This window comes from Myotis brandtii, unplaced genomic scaffold, assembly GCF_000412655.1.
Source record: "Myotis brandtii unplaced genomic scaffold, ASM41265v1 scaffold384, whole genome shotgun sequence".
Classification (NCBI taxonomy): domain Eukaryota; kingdom Metazoa; phylum Chordata; class Mammalia; order Chiroptera; family Vespertilionidae; genus Myotis; species Myotis brandtii.
Genome location: NW_005364745.1, coordinates 1,777,831 through 1,800,807, shown reverse-complemented (window position 1 = coordinate 1,800,807; position 22,977 = coordinate 1,777,831). Strand labels below are relative to the sequence as shown.

Here is a 22,977-nt window from a genome sequence, read left to right as displayed (position 1 = left end):
TCCTCCTCTCGCCCCCGTGACAGGCGCTGAGACGTCGGGACCGGACCCGCAGCTGGCGGTCACCATGGGCTTCACGGGGTTCGGTGAGTGAGCGCCCATCCCCTGCAGGGTTCTCGGGTCCGCAGGCGAGGGAGGCCGAGCGGGCACCTCCGCCCCGTCCGAGCGTCAGATCCTAGTGTGTATCTGCAGGGTCTCCACACTCGCGCCCCCTCCCCCTTTCTAACTCCCGCGGGTCTGTCGGGCCGCTCAGGTGACACCCGGGGAAGCCGGAGAGAGAGGGTGCGGTGAGCCCGCGCGGAGGGCCGGGTTGGAGGAGGGAGCTTTTAGGCGCGTCCTTAGGCTGACAGCTCACCGCCGGCTGCGGTCTGTAAGGTGACGGCTCTTTCGGCAACGGGTGGGCTAAGTGGTGGTGATGGTTTTCACTTCTTTTTTTTTTTTTAAATACGATTTTATTGATTCTAGAGACGAAGGGAGAGGGAGAGAGGGAAACATCAAGGATGAGCATCATCCATCGGCTGCCTCTTGCTCGCCTCCTGCTGGGGATGGAGCCCGCATCCGGGCATGTGCCCTGGCCGCACACCGGCTGGACCGTTTGTGGGCTAAGTGGTGGTGATGGTTTTCACTTCTTTTTTTTTTTTTAAATACGATTTTATTGATTCTAGAGACGAAGGGAGAGGGAGAGAGGGAAACATCAAGGATGAGCATCATCCATCGGCTGCCTCTTGCTCGCCTCCTGCTGGGGATGGAGCCCGCATCCGGGCATGTGCCCTGGCCGCACACCGGCTGGACCGTTTTAACTTCTTTTTTTTTTTTTTTTTTTTTTTTTAGTCTTTTTTTTTAAATTTTGTTTTATTGCTTAAACTGCAGTGGTTCTCAACCTTCTGGCCCTTTAAATACAGTTCCTCATGTGGTGACCCAACCATAAAATTACTTTCGTTGCTACTTCTTAACTGTAATGTTGCTACTGTTATGAGTCGTCATGTAAATATCTGATATGCAGGATGGTCTTAGGCGACCCCTGTGAAAGGGGTCGTTCGGTCGCGACCCACAGGTTGAGAACCGCTGGCTTGAAGTATTTCAAAGAGTATTACATATGTCACCTTTTTTTTTTCTCCCCTTGACCTTCCCCTGGTCTCCCCTACCCCCCAGTGTCTTGTGTCCATTGGTTATGCTTATACGCATGCTATTTTAGAGAGAGGAAAAGAGAGAGAGAGACACACACGTCGACTTATTGTCCCACTCACGTGGGCATTCATTGGTTGAACCCTGTACGTGCCCTGGCCGGGCATGAACCCGAGGCCTTGGCATATGGGGGGGCAGCGCCCCACCCACTGAGCAGCCCGACCAGGGCCCGCGTTCCTTCCCAGCCCAGCCTTCATCCCCAGGTCAGCCCTCATCTCTCTGCGGAGCCTGGGCTGGGCATGCTGTCGGAGGAGAAGGCCTGGCCGGGGTGTGGGCTCCTGTTGAGGATAGCCCTGCGAATAAAAAAAAGCATATGTGTCCTGACTGGTTTGCTCAGTGTATAGAGCATCGGCCTGCGAACTGAAGGGTCCCGGGTTTGATTCCGGTCAAGGGCATGTGCCTTGGTTGCGGGCACATCCCCAGTGGGGGGTGTGCAGGAGGCAGCTGATCGATGTTTCTCTCTCATCGATGTTTCTAACTCTCTATTCCTCTCCCTTCCTCTCTGTAAAAAATCAATAAAATGTATTTTTAAAAAAAGCATACGTTGTTTTCTCACCCCATTTCTGTTGGGTCTTGGAGAGAACAAATGTCAGGCTAATGTGTCCAGACTTTCTGTCCATTCTTTCCTATATTTTGGTAAATGTATATAATTTAATTCTTGATAGTGTGAGGATTTCCCCATATTGTAAAATGTTCCTCCAAAACATGATTTTTAAAAAAACGTATTTATTTACTTTAACTAAATTTTATTGGGGCGCCCTAGCTGGTGTGCCCAGCGGATAGAGCGTCGGCCTGTGGACTGAAGGGTCCCAGGTTCGATTCCGGTCAAGGGCATGTACCTTGGTTGTGGGCACATCCCCAGTGGGGAGTGTGCAGGAGGCAGCTGATCGATGTTTCTCTCTCATCATTGATGTCTTTCTCTCCTTTCTTTGAAGTCAATAAAAATAAAATAAAATTTATTGGGGTGACATTAGTCAACATGAACTAAAACATGATTTTTAATGGATGAATAGTAGTCTATTTAATAGAAATGTCATACTTTGTAATATTTTAAACTTTCTCCTACATAGTTTCTAATTCTAACTTTTGTTGAGAATGCTAAAATGAACATTGTTGCAAATAACTGTCTCCTTTTGTAAAGGGAATATTGTGTGTATTTCCATCGGGTAGCTTTTTAGAGGGACTACTTTAATAGAAATGTAAATATAAAAATGCAGCCAAAACCTTGGGAGTGCATCTTTTAACACTTACTGATACATATTACCCCAGTGCTCTGCAGAAAGCTGGTTTCCGTTTACATCAGCGTCTTTGTTATGGGGTGGGGCCACAACATTAGCAACAAAGAAACAGAATTTCCAGAGGATGAGGCCCAGAAATCAGGATTTTAAAAAGATTCCCAGGTGATTCTAATGTGCAGCCAAGGTTGAGAACCATTGGTCTAGATGAATTAAGAGGAGGATGGGAGAGTGGGCTGGTTAATGGCACTTAGCGATGAGATTGTCAGTAAAAATTCCCTGGGAAGTAACTCTTCCTTGATATTTTATGGTTGTCTCATAGCCATGCTATAAATTAGACAGACCAAGTGGTTATTGATCAATCAGTAATTTTTGAGTACCTAAAGTTTGGCCAGCTTAGTGCAAAATCACAGTCTGCTACTTATTCCTATTTTAGGGAAAAAAGCTCGTACATTTGATTTGGAAGCAATGTTTGAACAGACTCGAAGAACAGCTGTGGAAAGAAGTCGGAAAACACTGGGTAAGAAGTTCAATTATCTGCTGTTTTATTTGTTTTAAATACTGTGTACACCTTACACAAGGATATTGACAGTTATTATAAGACTGAAAAAAAAGTTCAAAATTGTTAAAAGCCCATATGTATTGGTTCCTTTGGAAGCAGAGATTTATTTATCTATTTAATCTTTATTTTTGAAAGTATTACATGTGTCCCCTTTTTCCCTCCATTGACCCCCGCCCGCCCCACAGCTTTACCACCCTAATGTCTGTGTCCGTGGTTATGCATATATGCGTACAAGGGCTTTGGTTGATTACCTCCCACTCACCCACCCTCCCCCGTCTTCCTTCTGAGATTCCGCACTCTGTTCAATGTGGAAGCAGAGATTTAAAAAAACACATGGTAAAAGTTGTATCTAAATAGGGTAAGAAGGTCTGAGTGCTAAAGTCTTTTAGAAGTGTGTGCTATGAACACAAGGATGCTAAATTAATATATGAGATTCAGAATAGCAGTTTCTTTATTACCTCTCCTTCCACCTCTATTTAATCCTCATTTCATTTTTTCTTTCCTGCTTACAGCGGAACCAGTATTTGGAAGGCTGGGCGAGAGGTGGCTCTCAGAGCTGTGTACACCACTGACTGTTGACCCAGACAGTATAGAAAATTGAGACATACAGTGACTGTGGCTGCTGCTGTTGAATCCCTGCATTAATGAGCTGTATCAGACATTTAATGAAGGCCTTAATTTCCAGACTCTCTGTTTTGATAGCAGGTGGTTGCCAACTCTAAGTACGACCACCTCAGGGTCTTTGAAGGAGACTGACTCCACACTGCTTTCTTTGGAACTGCTGCAGATCGTTCTCACACTAGATAGAGTGGAAGGGGCTAGAAATCAGACAGGACTCCTGGAAAAAATTAGTTGAATGCTGTTCTTGTCATTGTTGGTTTAAAATATAGCAGTAATCCTATATAATAAAAGTATAGTATGCAAATTGTTCCCTTGATGGGGAGGTCAGGTCGTCTGGGAGTTCGACCAGGGGGCGGGGCCGGCCGGGGGAAGGGAGGGAGGCTCTGGCCTGTAGCCGGGCAGGCAGCCAGCCGCTAGGGTCCCTAGCAGTGCACGGGCCTCTAGTATTTAATATTTGGGAAGTGAGCTTCACATGAAATATTTTTGGTCTCTGGAAGAATAACAGTTTGTTTTTATTATGAAAAGATAGCTTTCTACATATACTATTGTGTGAAATTTCAAACACATAAAAAAGTATAGTAATAGAATCCCATGTACCTATCACACAGATTTAACTACTGTAATAATTTATGGCCAGTGTTATTTCCAGATAGTGTGCTAACAAGCAAGCAGTAAAGACTGTCCTTAATAGCCCTTTGGAGAGAGGTGGGCTCACTGTTAGATAAGTGGTGCTCTTTAGATAATTTTGATATTGAAGCCACGTTTGGCTGCCCACTGCACAAAATCCAAGTCAAGAGACAGGCTGGTGGATGGAGAAAGTGGTTTATTCAAGTGCTCAGCTTGAGAAGATGGCGCACTCTTGTTGACACAGGCAGGGTTTTTTCTAAGGGAGGAGGAAGAAGAAAAACAACAAGGAATCAAAAGAAGGGGATTGAGAATTTTCTGTTGAGGGGGCTACATGCAAGTCAACACATTCTGTTCAGATAACTGGTTGAAGGCCAGCAAATCTCTCAGAGCTGTAATGTTTGGAGGTCTGAAGGTTGGAGTTTGCTTCTTTTGAAGTTAGTTCCTAGAATTCTTAAGCGAATAGGCTGTTTATCTGCAGTCACATATTAGTTAACAGACCATCATTTATAGCAGGGGTGGGGAACCTTTTTTCTGTCAAGTGCCAGTTGGATATTTATAACATCATTCATGGGCCATACAAAATTAACAGCTTAAAAATTAGCCTGCTATATTTGGTCAAACATTTAATTAACTCACCCCTAATGCCTTGACAGGGCCAGACCAAATGATTTCGAGGACCTTTTATGGCTCATGGGCTGGATGTTCCCTACCCTTGATTTACAGAAACAATGTCAAAAAAAATAGTAAGGTGGGCTACAATTTTAGTCTTTAGAAAGTATGGTCATATCAGTTGTGGAGCCTCAGTTCACTGCTTTGGGACCTCGTAGCTCTGTTACTTCTCTGTGCCTTAGAGTTATACCATGGAATACTATGCAGCAGTAAACAAGAAGGATCTCTTACCCTTTGAGACAGCATGGAGGGACCTGGAGAGTATCATGCTAAGTGAAATAAGCCAGTCAGAGAAAGACAAGTATCCCATGATCTCACTCATATGGGGTGGGTGGGTGGGTGATCAACCAAAGAACTGTATGCATATATGCATAACTCATGGTCACAGACAATAGGGTGGTGAAAGCCTGGGGTGGGAGGTGAGGGTGGGCTGGAGGGGGTCAATGGGGGAAAAAGGAAGACATATGTAATACTTTCAACAATAGAGATATAAAGGATAAAATAAAAAAAACTTGGTTTGGCAAAAAAAAGGTAAATGTGGGTAATGGATATGCTCATTGACTCCGTTTGGACAATCCTTTCCCAGATTATATGTGTATTACATCATCACGTTGTATACTTTAAATGTCTTACAATTTTGTCAATTATACCCCAATAAAGCTAAAAAAAATAATAGTATCAACTTCAGAGGTTGTTACGAAGATTAAAAATTACAGGAAGTGCTTAAAACAATATCTGGTACACAGTAAGCTCCATGTACTAGCTGTGAATTTTTAAGTTGAGGCTGACACTAAGATGCTTTGGGTTACTTGCAAAGAAGTCATAGAAGACCTAATTAAAAATGGCTCAAATAGGAAACATTTAGTATCACACACGACAGGAACTCTGGAGTGGGGCTCTTCCTCCTCTGAGTTCTGACATGAAGGACGAAGTTTTTCTTCCTTTTCTGCTTTGCCACTTTTAGGGTATTGGCTCGTCCTAAGCTGACTGTCCTCATGGTCCAAAATTGTCAGAATTTTGTTGCATGCAGATGACCACTTCTGTGGGATGAAAGGAAACTGTTTTGTGTATCACTTTTTAGGAAGAGGAAAACCTTTCTCAAATGTACCATCAGCTGGCTTACCTTCACATCTTATTGGCTAGTAATAGTGTGGCATACCAGCTCCAAACACCACCACTGAAAGAGCAGTCTGGTTGACTTGGAATTGAGATTCACCCTCCTACCTAGAGAAAACTCTGGCTTTCTTAGCAAGTCAGAAGGGGAAAATGTGCTTTGGTGTTGTTTCCTGATTAGGATCACAACTGTCCTGAAGACCTGAGCCTAGAGTCCAGGTGTCCAAATGTGGTATCCCAGTGTCCCCCAACCTCGCCCTGGAGGGTATGGAAAGATTACTGGAGAAGCTGGGTGACAGGAGCCAAGCAGGCCCACTCTTAATTTTGGACATTATCCTATTTTTAAATTTTTTTCAACTTTCCTCCAGCTATCAGAGTGTAGAATTGTTGACTCCTATCAGTCTACCGGAGAACACACACACACACACACACACAAACCCAAAAACAAAAACAGACATGAGCTAGAGTTATAGCATTTGCTTTACTTCTTCCTGGAGAGTTTTATGTTCCACATCTTCTTACCTAATAATAGACAAACATGTAAATTGATGGTCCCTCCGCTTCGTTCACCAGCCAATCAGGAGAGTATGCAAATTAGCCCAACAAAGATGGCAGCTAATTTGCATACATAGGGGCGAAGTGGCGGAGTGAAGACTGAAGGCGTCTGGAGGAGCGAAGGCCTGGGTCCCGGGTGCCAGAGGAAAACTGGTGCCAGCCTATTGCACGAATCTCTTTGTGTAACGGGCCTCTAGTCTATATAATAAAAGCCTAAGCGACCATTACGGTGGAACGACAAGAACGACTGGTCACTATGACACACATTGACCACCAGGGGGCAGATTCTCAATGCAGGAGCTGCCCCCTGGTGGTCAGTGCGCTCCCACATCCAGAAAGCCGGGCTCATGGCTGGCGAGTGCAGTGGTGGTGGCAGGAGCCTTTCCCACCTGCATGGCAGCGCAAAGGAGCAGTAATCAGAGTGGTAAGGAGTAGCGAGATGGTGGGCGGTAAGGAGTGAGGGGTCCTGGATTGTGAGAGGGTGCAGGCCGGCTGAGGGACCCCCCCCCCCCCCCCCCCCCCCGCCACAGTGCACAAATGTTTTGCACTGGGCCTCAAATTTGAAATAAAATACTAGTTAGTTGTGGACATTTGCTGGTTATCTCCTTGTTTCTCATCCTTCATATCCAAGCAAGGGAAGACTCTGAAGAGTACAACATTCTAATACGTGCCCTTTGATACTTCTTAAGTTTGGGTGTATTGTTTTGCATTATTAAGGAAAAAATGTTATAGATTATCTCAGGCTATTGAAGATGGTAGCAGGTGAGTACCGGACTCTTCATATAACTCATTTACTTCCTGTGTATTCCCCATTGTAGAGTTTGATGATCAGAGGAAAGAGATTAAACTTCCTTGGATAAACTTTTGTCTTTCCAAAGTAAACAACTCTACAAACCTAATATAATTGACATTTTCTCATGATTTTGGTAGGAAGTCTCTGACCAAAACTCCAGTGTGGGAAATTCAGAAATGAACAAAGTGCTGAATTTATGGTTTAAAGCAATAAAAATAAAAAGTGAAATTACATGGGGATGTGAAGAACAGCATAGGAAATATGGTAAATAATATCGTCATAACTATGTATGGTGCCAGGTTAGGTACTTGAAATATTGGGGGAACACTTTGTAAAGTACATGGTTGTTTAACCACTATGCTGTACACCTGAAACTAAAATAAAATAATATTGAATGTAAACTATAATTGACAAAAAAAGTAAAAAAGTGAAATTACATCAAATCTTACCATTGAACACTTTTTTACTTATCTACTTCCATATCTTTCTACAGAGTTTAATCCAGGTTCATAGTCTAATCACATGCTAATTTTATTGAGCATATTTGTTAATATTTTCCAAGATTTGTACATTTTTTATCATTACTTGTATTGGCTATATTTTATACTGGAGGCGTGGTGCACGACATTCATGCACTGGGGGTAGGGGGGTGTCTCTCAGCCCAGCCTGCGGCCTTTCACAGTTCAGGAGCCCTCAGGGGATGTCGCTGCCACAGAGGCGGGAGAGGCTTCCACCACCACCACTGCATTCCCAGCTGTGAGCTGTCAGCCTGACTTCTGGCTGAGCGGCGCTCCCCCTGTGGGAGTGCACTGACACCAGGGGGCAGCTCCTGAATTGAGCGTCTGCTCCCTGGTGGTCAGTGCACACCACAGCGACCAGTCATTCCACCATTCAGTCTATTTGCATATTACTCTTTTATTATATAGGATTATGTTGATATACAGTAATTCACTTATTTTCCCAGTGTTGGGTATTTATGGTGATAATTTTTTGCTTTTAGTGATAACACTGTTACATTTTCATGACTTAATTTTCAACCTTAATAACTGACAAATTTTGAAGTTTTAACTGTTGGAAATTTATTTTTATCTTTTCAGAGGCAAGAGAAAAAGAGGAAGAAATGAACAGAGAGAAAGAATTAAGAAGGCAAAATGAAGATATTGAACCTACGTCTTCAGGCTCAAATGTGGTCAGAGATTGCTCTAAATCATCTTCCAGGTGCTTGACTTTCTCAAAAGGATTCTATTAAACGATCATTTTCTAAGTGTTCATAACACAAGTTAGGCAAGGTTCCTGATACTAAAAGCTTGCATAACTTCTTCCACTTTAGGCAATAGTATATGTGCTGCTGAAGCGAGCACCCACTTTAGGCAATAGTATAGTATATCCCTAGGATCATGAGAGGGTCCTGTGTCACACTGAATCAGTTGAAGTTTTCTGAAGTTTTCCAGATGCAGTATTAAAATCTGTGCCTTTTTTTTTTTGTAATCCTCACCAGAGGACACTTTTTCCACTGATTTTTAGAGAGAGAGGAAGGGAGGATAGGAGGAAGAGATTGAGAGAGAGAGAGAGAGAGAGAGAGAGAGAGAGAGTGTAAGAGAGAAACATTGATCGGTTACCTCTGGTATGTGCCCAGACCGGGAATCGAACCCACAAACTTTTGGTGTAAGGACAATGCTCCAACCAACTGAGCTACACAGGCCAGGGCTGTGCTTTTATGATTTGTTTAAGAAATGAGTTCTTAACTCTGTAGTCATTATTTCTGGTATTTTCTTCTAAAGTTTTAAAGTTTTATTTTTCATATTTAAGTATTTAATTAACATAAAATTGTGGATAATCTGAAGTTGTCATCCAGTTCTTATTTTTTCCTTCACATGGATAATCAATTTTGCCAGCCTCTTTATTTTGAATGTTTAAAATTTTTTATTTAATAGACTTTATTTTTAAGTGCAGTTTTAGATTCATAGCAAAATTGAGCAGAAGGTATGGCGATTTTTCCATATGCCTCCTGCCCCCATACATTTATAGCCTTTCCCATTATGAACATCCCCCACCCAAGTGGTACATTTGTTACAGTTGACGAACCTACACTAACACATCACTATCACTCAGAATTCATAGTTTCCATGAGGGTTCGCCTTTGGTGGTGTACATTCTATGGTTTGGACAAATATATAATGACATGTATCTCTACTATTATATTATCAATCAGAATGGTTTCACGGCCCTAAACATCATCTTGCTCCACCTAATTATTGCTCCCTACCTGCTGTTAACAAGCTCTCGTGTTTTTTTTTTTATTGTTTTCATTGATTTCAGAGAGGAAGGGAGAGGAAGAGAGAGAGAGAAGCATCAATGATGAATTTGCTTCCTATGTTGCAATTGTACAGCTATATATCTTATTTATTGCTTAGCTAAGCTGTCTTTTGAAAAGTCAGCTGAGAAAAAAATTAGGATTTGATTCTTAACTGTCTTTTCATCTAATACATATTGTTTCTCAGGCTATGGTTCATATGTATATGTTTAAAAATATATTTCATTGATTTCAGAGAGGAAGGGGGAGGGAGAGAGAGAAAAACATTAATGATGAGAGAGAATCATTGATTGGCTGCCTCCTGCATGCCCCACACTCAGGATGGAGCCCACAACCCAGGCATGTGACCTGACCTGCAATTGAACCGTAATCTCCTGGTTCATAGGTCAATGCTCAACTGAGCCACACCTGCCAGACTCTGGTTCATATTTGGTACCATATTGAGTCAAAGGCATTTTTAAACATGGAATGTGTTCTGTTTTCTGTCAGGGATATTTCTGGACATAGTTTCATGGACTTTGTTTTTCAGAATATTGAAAATATGTTAAGGATTGTTTATTTTTTTGGCTTGTGTACATCAGAAGCAAAAAGGCAGAAATGGAGTTAGAAGCTCCATAGAGAAGCTGATGCATTCCATCCAGTTTCATGAGGGTATTAGGCCTGTATAATCAGCCATGAAATCAGCATGGCTCCATGCAGTTCTTAGTTCAATGCTTTCTTCTGAACTAGTTAACTCAGTTAAAGCATGGATGCTAAGGATTAGCATTTCAGTTTAGAGTTCTCTGTGGCTTGAATAATTTTGCTTTGAGAAAGTCTGACTTCTGAACCAGTACAGCTGGAAAACTGATTTAATCACAGGGAGAAAAGTTGGGAGTGTGAATGCTTTAATACAAATTTATTCATTCCCCCAACCATTACTTATTTGTTGAATATCTTGTGGCTTAGGCACTGCTTCAGGCACTGGGGATACAGCAGCTAGCAAGTCAGATGGAACTCTGTGCTCATATGATTGTGGGGATATTGTAAGGGATGGATAACAGATTTAAACAATAAATAAACACTCAAATGAGATAACTTAGCATGTAGGTAATAAAGATAATCAAAGTAAGGTAATTGAGGTCATAGTGACTGATAGGGTGTGTTTGAAAGTTTAGAGGACCTCTTTGAGAAGGCGATATTTGAATTTGAGGAGACCTCGATGAAGAGGAAGAGGCGGTATGCAGTCAGTTCCAACAGAGGGCGCTGCCAGGCAAAGACCCTCGGGCTGAACCAGGCTTACCCTACTTACTTAGGGAGCCTGTGGGGCTGGAGCTGTTGCAAGAACAAAGGGAAACTCTCTATAGAGGTTTGCTAGCTCCTACCTTTGTATAAGGAGAGCATGCATGTGAGAATGTATTCCTTTCAGTATTGAACCTGGATAAAAATTAAAAGAAAAATCCGATTTACGCCAGGCATCATTTGGGTGCTAGAGACATAGCAATGAACACAAAGGAGAGAAATTTTTGTTTTCATGGAGCTTACTTACTGGAAATACTTTATTAGAAGGCAGTGACACTTTTGAGTCCTATAAAATATTTGATAGTTTAATTGATACAGTTATGAATGCAATTCTCAACCCTTTGGGATGGGGTAGGAGGTGGAGGGATGGTGGATGGTGGTAGCTTCCAGAATGCTTACAGGTGTTTGATAAAGACCTTACTGAGAGTGTGTGTTAGTTCTCTGGTGTGCTGGGTAGAAAAACAATAGAGAATCAATATGATACTTCCCTGAATAAGATATTTTTAGAATCCCGAATGCTACATTTAGCATTTTAGCAACTCAGCAAACTTGGATGAGAACTGAGAAATAATTTGTATTTCAGAAAATATATTGAAACATTCTGGGAATAATATTAACTTTCTTACATGACTGGCCTTATTCACCTTTGGTGCAAATAGTGATTGGATTCAAATATAGTAGAGAGTGGTTTTTTCCTGTGGATGTAGTGCCTTGCAGTTTTTCTTTCACATCCCGATTGTTCTGCTGGCCCTTTATGAGGAGCCATGGTGTACTGGGCCGCGAATGTATAATTGCTATGGCCTTTATTTCTGACTTTAATTTATGTGTAGGTAAGATAAGTAGGTAAAATAAGTTTTTTAGTATGTTCTTAAGGTGAAAACAATTTTAACACTCAGCTGTTAAAGCAGAGTTGGGGTTTCCTGAGAAATCAGTACCATCTCTAGAGTGTGCTTTGTTGCCGCAGAGGCAAAGAGTTCTGTGTTTGTATTTTCAGTGATACAAGCAGTAGTGGAAGTGAAGAGAGTTCTGATTCCTCTGATGATGAGTTGATTGGCCCTCCTTTACCCCCTACCATGGCAGAAGAACCTGTTGATCGTATGGAGCAAGCTATTGGTCGTTTACCTCCACCTCTTCACGAGGAAGAGGAAGATGGTGATGATGATGATGATGATGATGATGGTGGTGATTCAGAAGAGGAGGAAGTAAGTATTTAAGAATTCAGTGGAGTAGTGTCTTTAGAGTAATGTAGACATCAATTCCCTGCTAGACTGTTATCTGTTATTCATAAGTGAGAGCAAATTAAAAGGAAAAAATCTGAGTTACTGAAAGCCCCTGTTGAAAGAACTGTAAAGGATGTACTTCAGGAATAAAGAAATAGAATTCAAAAATAATAAATGGAGGGCCGGAAGCAATGTGTTAAAAAAAGAAATTGATTAATAAACATTTTATTAAATTTATGTAAGCCTTGAGTGTAAATAATGGTAATGATGAATAAATTTGAGGATTTAAAAGCAAAATGGATCTAAAATTATTCTGGAAAATAATGTGGAAGATAAGATAGTAGAATCAGTTCATTTTGAAGTCTTTGTATTATTTGGAGGAGACTAGAGATATTAGTTAACTTCAAGCAAAATTAGTTTAAGTTAAGCATGTAAATTGCATTTTTAAGAAGAACTGTTCAAAGAATAGAAGTAAATTGTATAGCCTCAAAAATAGTAAAAGGAAAAAACATAAAGGAAACCATTCGGAACAGAGAATGGAAGACAGGTGTTGGGAGCAGGAAAAATTTGCTGAAGTGAAGGCCAAAATCTATGCAAGTGCATGATATGGTGGTGAAATGTCATGTGATTAGTGTATGGCTGAGTTTGCTTACTAGGGGCAAGTGGAAAGATGAGGCTGATGAGATAAAATTCAGAGAGCAGTACATAGAAGTACTTCCTGGAGGAGCTGGAATTTGAATGAGCCTTGTAGAGGGTGACATTTTGGTAGACATGGTGGGGATAGGTCACATTCTGTCTATGTAGAGTGAATGGCAGGAACAAAGGCACAGTGTACAAGAATAGATTGGCCCCTTGAGTGTGGCTCTTCCACGATGGGAAAATTCAAGTTGTCTAGAATAGAAAGTTGATAAATAAAAAGACCAGACCTTTGACGTGGAACTGATGTGTGAGTAAACCTAAAGTGCAGCTATGCAGAGAAGTAAAAACATGCCTTGGTATGGGGCTCAGAAACCCATTTGTAAGCTTTAGCTTTTCATGGCTCTAATGAATGTCTGTCAAGAGAATAACAGCTTGCTGGGTTGTTTTTATAAGATTATTTGCATTGATTCTTAATGGAAAGAAATATTGTCTTTTTTATGATGTCTTTTATTTATTTATTTATTTTCCAAGTAAAATTAGGCTTTTATTTTTTTTTGTTGTTGTTCTTTTTTTAAAAAATTAAATCTTTATTGTTCAGATTATTACATTTGTTCCTCTTTTTCCCCCCCATAACTCCCCTCCTCCCAGTTCCCGCCCCACCCTCCGCCCTCACTCCCCACCCACTGTCCTCATCCATAGGTGCACGATTTTTGTCCAGTCTCTTCCTTCATCTTCCACACCCCTTTCCCCCCCAAGAATAGTCAGTCCATTCCCTTTCTATGTCCCTGATTCTATTACAATCACCAGTTCATTCTGTACATCAGATTATTTATTCACTTGATTCTTAGATTCACTTGTTGATAGATGCATATTTGTTGTTCATAATTTGTATCTTTACCTTTTTCTTCTTCTTCCTCTTCTTAAAGGATACCTTTCAGCATTTCATATAATACTGGTTTGGTGGTGATGAACTCCTTTAGCTTTTCCTTATCTGTGAAGCTCTTCTTTGTTGTTATTTTCTGCCCTTACCACTTCACCCGAACTCTTCTCACAGAGATTTCCAGTGACAAACTCCAGATCCCCAAATCCAAAGGCCCTCCCGATTCTCATTCTGCTCCTCTGCAGTCTTGGACAATGGTGACTTCTCCTTCCTCGAAACTCTTCCTTTGGCATTTCTTTATACTGTTGGTCTGCGACCTGTCTCTTTGTTTATTCAGCTGATATTTATTGAGCACCTCTTATGAGTTGGGTACTTTCCAGGTGTTGGGGACACAGCAGTGAGTAAAGCAGGCAAACCCCTTCTCTGATAATGCTTGCCTTTCTGCTAGTCTCTTTTACTACTTCCCGTGCCTCATGCTTCTCCAACCATGAGCTTCCCTGGAGGACGTGTCCTTGTTTACCTTACCATTTCACATATGTCCCGAGGTGAGTTTCTTACGGCTTCTGGTCCTCATGACTCCTATTCACTCAGAGCAGCTGAAGGATTGCCCCATCTCATTTGAACTTCAGGTCCAGCTTTCTAACCCCTCATGAAGCAGGTCCACATTTAAGCTCTAACAGTATTCTTTTTTTTTTTTTTCTAACAGTATTCTAAATTCAGCATCTAAGGTCAAACTTTTATTTTCTACCACTTAGCTTGTCTCTTTGTCTATAGGATCTTTCATTCCAATCCCCTTTTCCTCACTGCTTCACGATTAAACTATTTGTAACACGTGTCACATTGCAAATAATAGCACTCATTCCCTAAATGAGTGAAAATAAATCACCACAGCAGCCAGGACTCCATCTGGGGATTCCAGAGTATAATTTGATTATTTTCTTGCTCAGAAACTTGCAAAGCACTGAGACAGTCTACTGAGCAGGAAAGCGGCCAAGTTCACATACTTGAGTGGCTAAATATTTCAGCAAGTATTATTGAAATTAATGGAAAAATATTTTTTAAGATAATTTTTTTTTTGACCCAGTGGTTCTTAATCTTATTGTAAGAATCACCTTTGGTAATGAAGAAATAAGCCTGCTTAGGCTGTGTAATCTGGAGACTCAGTAGGTCTGGGCTGGACACTGCCTCAACACCTGCAGTCTGTGTTGTAGCAAAGGCTCCGCAGGTAAGCCATTCCCCAGTCAACCTGTGGTAGCACCTCTTCCCAAGAAAATGACTTAACGTTACAAAAGGATTTCTAGTCGGACAGCTAGCAGAGAAAATGCATTTTAAATGGTTTCACCTCATGAGAATGAGCCAGTGTAGTGCAGCAAGCTGTACTGGAAATAAATAAGCAGTGTTTCCTCAGTTGAGTGATGATATTTTTATTTTATTTTTATTTTTAAAATATATTTTATTGATTTTTTACAGAGAGGAAGGGAGAGGGATAGAGAGTTAGAAACTTCGATGAGAGAGAAACATCGATCAGCTGCCTCCTGCACACTCCCTACTGGGGATGTGCCCACAACTAAGGTACATGCCCTTGACCGGAATCGAACCTGGGACCCTTGAGTCCGCAGGCCGACGCTCTATACACTGAGCCAAACAGGTTAGGGCTGATATAATTTTTAAGGGTGTTTTACCTGCTCGCTGGTCTCTTTTAGTGTTTTCCACAACTTACATATGATTTGTCCCCATTTAGCACCGCCTCTATCAGGAATTCAGAATGTTTTTCAAGGATATGCCTAATGTTTCATCAATATCCAGTGGTTGGCAAACTGCGGCTCGCAAGCCACATGCGGCTCTTTGGCCCCTTGAGTGTGGCTCTTCCACAAAATACCGACGTCTGCGCATGGGCCGCTAAGTTTCAATCGCACTGTACGTGCGCGCCCACACGTGGTATTTTGTGGAAGAGCCACACTAAAGGGGCCAAAGAGCTGCATGTGGCTCGCGAGCCGCAGTTTGCCGACCACTGATATAGGCTAATTAATAAATAGAAGGTCTGATTTGTAAATGTATCCGACCTCACCAATTCCTATTTGCCCATTAATTTTGTCTGAGAAAGGAGTCTGCTAGTTTTGAGTAGATACTGATAAAAAATTTAATGTTTCCTTCTCATTCCTCCAGGCTCTGCTTGTTAAAATTCTGTTCAGCCTTTAGGGGCCTTTTCAAATGTGATTTCCTCCAGGCAGCCTCTCCAGTTGCCAGCTGCATGTGTTACTTCTCAGGCCTGTTTCTGCCTTCCATAGCAAACTTAAACCATTGTCCTTGTTAAATCATTACTTGTGTGCTTGTCTTAACTCCTCCGCCTCCCCTTTGCAGTCATATGTGATGACCTCAAATATAGGGACTTGGCCCTACCGGGTTTGGCTCAGTGGATAGAGTGTCGGCCTGTGGACTGAAGGGTCCTGGGTTCTATTCCAGTCGGGGGCATATGCCCTGGTTTCGGGCTCCATCCCCAGTAGGGGGCGTGCAATAGGCAGCCAATCAATGATTCTCTCTCATCATTGATGTTTCTATCTCTCCCTATCTCTTCCCCTCTCTAAAAAAAAAAAAAAAAAAAAAAAGTAAGAAATACAGGGACTTGTATATAAATGATATAGTAACTTTGAAAAACTTACAACCTCTAGTGCAGTGTTTTTTATATAGTACATACAGAGTAAATATTTGTCAAGTGGAATGGAGCATATTTGGTTTTTATAATTGAAAAGTTTATTTTATGACCTTTGAGAGTGTTTTCTCTTTGTGACATATGAATCCCCAGTTTTTAAATGGAAAATGGAAGTAGGATGGAAGTGTGAACCGAGGAAATGTGAGCATAGAAAGGTAACTAGACACCTATTTCTGTAAGGACCATTCTATGTGCCTTACCCTAAGCTTATACTTTCATTAGATAGTGTTTTAATAATTATGAGAGCTGCCCCACAGTCCAGTTACATTAATTAGTTAATTTAATTGTATAAAGTATAACTGCTTATGAACCTACCTGCCAAATGAGAACAAAAGTAGTTGTAGTTTTCTCTTCTTTAGCAGTCTCACAAAAATTTTTGAAAAATGTGATGGTTTTTATTGAGATGCAATTTAAATGCAATGTGTACAGTATTTTAAGGGTTCAGTTTGATGAGTTTTTGACAATTATATGCACAAGATATAAGACATTTCCATCACATAAAAATAATTCTTTATGCCCCCTCCCAGTAACATAACATTTTTTAAAAACAGATCATGATTATATTTAATATACAAGTTTGATACAACCAAAAAGTAAAATACTAGAGTAAAATAGTAACAAAAAACATGGTATTTCATTTGCAATGCATGAGAAATGGTTAACATCTTTAGTCATAAACAAGCTCTTAAAAACCAGTAACAGAGACACTATAATGCAAAGAAACTGGAAAAAATGAAATGAAATAATACAATTGGTGATTAAGCATTAAGCATATACAATGATTTTGTTGAGCAGTGATGAAGAATAATTTTTCTGCAGTATCACAGTGAGCAGAATAGTAACATAACTTTTTAAACATGAGTTTTTGATAGCACTAGAATTGGGAGGAAAATATCAGTTTTCCAAAAGAACATAATTTGTAGGTACATTCAGAATCATAATGCTTGATTATGATTATTTTTTGTTTTTATTTATTGATGAGAAATAGACACACAGAGAGAAACATCCATTTGTTGTTTCAATTATTTATGCATTCATTGGTTGATTCTTGTATGTGCTCAGACTGGGGATTGAACCTGCAACCCTGATGTCAGGATGATGCTCTAACCAACTGAACTATGCAGCTAGGGCCTTATTTTTGTGTGTTTTTATATGCATTTAACTTCAGTTGTTGGTTAGTAGTTGGACTAGTGTTAGTGTTGAAGTCCTTGGTTTGGAAATGTTAATGTATATCATGATTTCTTTTGATGACAAACTTGCTTTTCACTCATTCTTACTTTATTCCAATTTATGTACATACAATACTATTAATAAAATTGTTCTTTCAAATATAATACAAATGAAAATCATATGCAAATCATTATTGAACTTTGTCAAACTACACCAACTATTAAATAACTCAAAGTATTTAATAGTTGAAGGTTTATTATTTTTTTCTCTGAATTTAATAAGTGAATAAAAATTTAAGTGGGTAGGGTCATAGAAAAGAGGTGAAAAATCATTGTTAAATCATATTTATTACTTTGACATAATTGTGTGTGGTGTTTTTTTTTTAAGGCAGAGAAGGTTGTAACTTATAATTAAATGGAGACTTTGGGATTATTGAGGATTTTCATTATCCTTGCTATCCTGTTTCCCAGTACTACAGAAAACTGAAAGTTGAATTTTTATGACTGTAACTAAAGACTAGATGTAACAGTGACTTTTTAGTTGTGAGCACCTGTTTTCCATGAACTTTCTCTGACTCCCTGGCTGGCACGTTCTGTGGTGAGGAGTCCAAGTTGGGGCCACCACTGCACTTCTGTGACTTCTGGCCCGAGGCTCCTCATCCCTTTGGCCTTGGTCACTGCCAGCCACCTGTATCAGTCAGTTTCTTTCCCTCAGGCATGGGGAAGGTTTAAGAGTAAAAAATGGAAAAAAAACCCCCTCTATTCTTAGTTCCCAGGAGTTGATATGAGAATGAGAATATTCATGTCAACACTAAACGTAGGGATTGACCCATACTAAGCACTCTAAATTGCTAGGTTTTATCATTGTTTTTATCATCATCAACAGTATTTGATTAATGACTAATTTTAATTTAACTATAGCTTATTGGAAAGAAAAAATTTAAAAACATTGTGATTTTAACTTCAGAGAAAATCAATGTTCTTTAAAACAAAGAAATTTAATTACATGTGCAAGATTCTGTCAGCAGAGGATGCTAGAAGCTCTATTCCAAAATCCAGTGTGTATTCCTTACCATTTTCAAATTGGCGTGTGAGGGTATTCATTCTTTACGATGGACACTAGGGGGCAATAGAGGCATTTTAGCTTTGTCAGGAATCCACTTTTTTTCAACTGTCTCCTGTCTACAGTGGAAGAAAAAAAAAAGAATCTTAAAACAGGATGTGCTACAAGTTGAAACAAGTGATGTTTAGGTTGCGATTAATGCTAGAATAATTACTGAAAAAAAAAAGAGTGCAGAAAAATTCTTTATATTCTTTGATGGTTTGATAGTAACATAAAGATATTTCTAGGTGTTTGCTTTTTTTTTCATTTTTGATTTTGTCTTTAAGCTTTTTAGATCAGTAACAGATTCCTGCATAGGATAAGGCTTAATGGCAGTAATATTAAGGGTAGCCTCTTTATAATTTAAGATTTAAGTCTATGAGGTAGATAAGAGGTTTATTTTTCTGATCACCAGAGTAATCCAGTCTTTTAAAAACATGTACCAGCTCTTGTTACTTCCCTGCTTCCCTTGTCATGTTTCTGTCAGTAAACCCTCCCATTTCTTCCAGTCACGTTATTAAGAAATCAAAGTTTCTTGCCTTGACCTCTAAAGCCCTGCATGACTTGGCTCTTCAGATTTCTCTGACTTCATTCCCTTCACTCTTCTCTGTCCACACGGACCTTTCTGTTTTAACAACTCTGTATGTTCCCTCACGGAGCCTTTCTTTCTCTTTTTTTAAGAACATGTTTTTTATTAATTTATGAGGAAAGAAGAAGGAGAGAGAGATAGAAACATCAATGATGAGAGAGAATCATCAATCAGCTGCCTCCTGCATGCCCCACACTGGGAACTAACCTGGCAGCTTTTTGGTGCACAGGAAGACGTTCTATCAACTGAGCCACTCCAGCGGGGCATTATACTAAAAGTTTATTCACTATTTGAAAAGTGCCTGGCATGTATATGCTGTTACTATTATTATTTATATCTAGTAGATGGAAGGAAATAGAGGCTCCAAGAAGAAGGGATTTTTCATTCTTGCCACTAGTCAGAGACAGAATCCAAATTCTTGTCCTCTTCTTCTTGCCCTGTCTCTTTAACGCAGTAAGAGGTTTTTTTTGAGTAGCTGTTTAAGGGTGTGTGAATTGGAATATCCCATGTTACTTGTCAGTTTTGGAAAATTGGATTATAGAGTAAGAATTTTGCTAAGTAATATTCACTTCCAAGGTTTTCCAGTGGAATATCATTTTTTAGGTTATGGACAGTATCTTAAGATGTTTCTACAACAGGGGTGGGCAAACTTTTTGACTCGAGGGCCACAATGGGTTCTTAAACTGGACCGGAGGGCCGGAACAAAAGCATGGATGGAGTGTTTGTGTGAACTAATATAAATTCAAAGTAAACATCATTACATAAAAGGGTACGGTCTTTTTTTTTTTTAGTTTTATTCATTTCAAACGGGCAGGCCGTAGTTTGCCCACGGCTGTTCTACAATGTAGCTCAGCAGTAGTACCACGCTGTAGTCAGACTGTGCACTTGTGTTGCAGTGAATTGACAACCTCAGAAAGCCTTTGTTCTCACACTTTAATGTGCATGCAGATAGATCTTTAGGGACATTGTGAGAAAGCAGATTTGGATTGAGAAGGTCTGGGGAGAGGCTTGAGATTCAGAACTTCTTACAGGTTCCTGGGTGATGTCCCTAGTGCTGCTCTGTTGACCGCACTTTGAGTTGCAGGGCATCTGAGTACATTTTTAGCTCCTGTGAGAACTCTGGAGATAGCAAGCTGAGAGTCTTGTATTAATCTTTGCTCAACTATTAAAAGGCGCTTTGTTTCCCAAATGAAATATTCTAGCAAATACTTTTTCTTTGTAGACAGAGGCTAAGGACTTCAGGCTTTCAAGGGATAATTAGTTCAAGTTGGGAAGATGTGAGAATGTATAAATCTTTGCCACCAACACTATAGAGTTGGGGATTTTTTAAGGACTAGGTCAAATGGTAACCCTCAGGGACCCAGTCTGAGCAGGTGAAATTCTTCCTCTTCCTTTATAGTTGTAAAAGGTATAAAAGAAAGCATTCTCTTTAGGTGGGGATGAAGGAGGGGGAGGGAGGAGTTTCAGTGTAGGGGTCCTAAAAAGCCAAGTTGCTCCTCCTCAATTCTGTTATCGCCAGCCACCCCCCTTTCCTGGCAAGCTGAACCCCTCTGTTCTTTCATTCCTACCTGGAATGGTTAATGCTTTGGGTAAGGGTGAGCTCTTAGGTACTTTAATAAGTAATGAGTGAAAAATAGATGTCACTGCAAATCATAGGAATATTGCTAGGTGCTTTAGAGATTAGTATGTTATAAGAAAAGTTTATCTACTTTTAATTATATATGAAACTTTTTGTTTTTTAATGATAATTTTTTTATTTTCCAGCTTTATTGAAGTATAATTTACAAATAAAAGTTGTATGTGTTTAAGTTATTCAACGTGATGGTCTGATATATGTGCACCTTGTCAAATAGTCACCACAATCAAGTTAATTAACATATTAATCACCTCACATAGTTACCTTTTCTTTTTTTGGGTGTAGTGAGACCACTCAAGTTCTATTATCTTAGAAAATTTCAACTATATAATGCAGTATTATTTTTTTATTTTATTTTTTAAATTTCAGTTTATTGCATGAAGGAGTTACACTAGTCCAAGTTAAAAGCAGACCCCAAATGGTTACATTATACAAGCTGTGAGGTTTTTAAACTTGTGACAAGGGACAGAAGGGACAGTATTATTAACTATAGTCATCAAGATGAACATTATATCTCCAGAACTTAATTCATATTATAACTGAAAGTTTGTACTCTTTGACCAGAAACTTCTTAAAAACATTAATTTTATAAACTTAACCTGGAATCATAAGTCAAATGTTATAGAAAGTGTCTAAAACAAAATGTGAATAGTGTGAAAAGTTATTGTTACTAAAGGCAGTGGAGAGCCAGTGAGTATTTTCAATGAAAAATGACCTTCTTCATGGAAAAAGTAACATCATGGTAATGAGCAATGTGGAGGGAAGTGAAGAAGATGTACCACATGGAAGGATCTAGGGTAGTGTTCATAGTTCCAGATGTGAATACGCTTAAGGTAAACCACGCCATCGTAGAATGTCATGAATTACCTAGCCTGACTCTTTCACTTTTATAAGTGAAAAAGCTCAGGTTCTACACAGTTAATCACATAGTTTGGTTTAGATTTCAAGTAATAAAAATCCTATATAATAAAACCCTAATATGCAAATCAACCGAACAGTGGAATGACCGGTCACTAATATGTGCACTGACTACCAGGGGGCAGACACTCAACGCAGGAGCTGCCCCCTGGTGGTCAGTGCGCTCCCACAGGAGCCACTCAGCCAGAAGCTGGGCTCACAGCTGGCGAGCACAGCGGCGGTGGCGGTAGCCTCTCACGCCTTCGCCGCAGTGCTAAGGACCCCTTGGCAGACATCCCCCGAGGGGTCCTGGATTGCGAGAGGGCGCAGGCTGGGCTGAGGACTCCCCGCTCCCCCAGTTTACGAATGTTGTGCACCGGCCCTCTAGTATACTTATCCTATATAATAAAAGGGTAATATGCAAATCGACTGAGCGGCAAAACGACTGGTCACTATGACGTGTACTGACCACCAGGGGGCAGACACTCAATGCAGAAGCTGCTCCCTTCTGGTCAGTGCACTCCCACAGGGGGAGCGCTGCTCAGCCACAAGCTGGGCTGAAGGCTGGCGAGCGCAGCAGCGGTGGTGGGAATCTCTCCTGCCTCTGCAGCAACGCTAAGGATGTCCGACTGTGGCTTAGGCCCGCTCCCTGTCAGGCGGACATTCCCTGAGGGATCCCAGACTGCTAAAGGGCGCAGGCCAGGCTGAGGGACACCCTCCCTCCTGAGTGCACGAATGTCGTGCACTGGGCCTCTAGTAAGAAATATAAAACTTTAGGGTGGTTACCAGAGAGGAAGGGAGTTGGGGGACTGGGTGAAAGAGGCGAATGTATTAAGAAGCACTAATTGGACGGTACAAAATAGTCATAGGGATGTAAAGCCCAGCATAGGGAATATAGTAACAATCCTCCTATCTAATAAAAGAGTAATATGCAAATTAACCATCACTTTGTGATAAAGATAGCAGTGCCCACAGCCAATAAGGAGGGAATATGCAAATTGACGTGACAAAGATGAAGGCGCCGGCTGGAGCCATGGAGCCGGCAGAGTGGGCGGGAGGCTTGGCTTCTTTGGTCACCCCAGCTGGCTCCATGGCCACTGCCCAGACAAAGCCATAGTGGCAGGGTTGAGGCAGAGGGGAGGGCAGTTGGGGGTGATGAGGCCAGCAGAAGGGGGCAGTTGGGGGC

The 22,977-nt window shown here is 40.7% G+C and overlaps 1 protein-coding gene across 1 annotated transcript in view; it reads left to right on the top strand.

The window, feature by feature from the left end:
* Positions 1-6: 6 nt before the first annotated feature.
* Positions 7-22,977, top strand: part of WDR70 (WD repeat domain 70) — a 190,613-nt gene continuing 167,642 nt past the window's right edge. The window contains exons 1-4 of the mRNA XM_005872616.2: positions 7-83; positions 2,854-2,937; positions 8,455-8,575; positions 11,944-12,151. Of these exons, the coding sequence (XP_005872678.2) occupies positions 65-83; positions 2,854-2,937; positions 8,455-8,575; positions 11,944-12,151 (432 nt within the window). The 5' untranslated portion in view covers positions 7-64. The remainder of the gene's footprint in view (positions 84-2,853; positions 2,938-8,454; positions 8,576-11,943; positions 12,152-22,977) is intronic.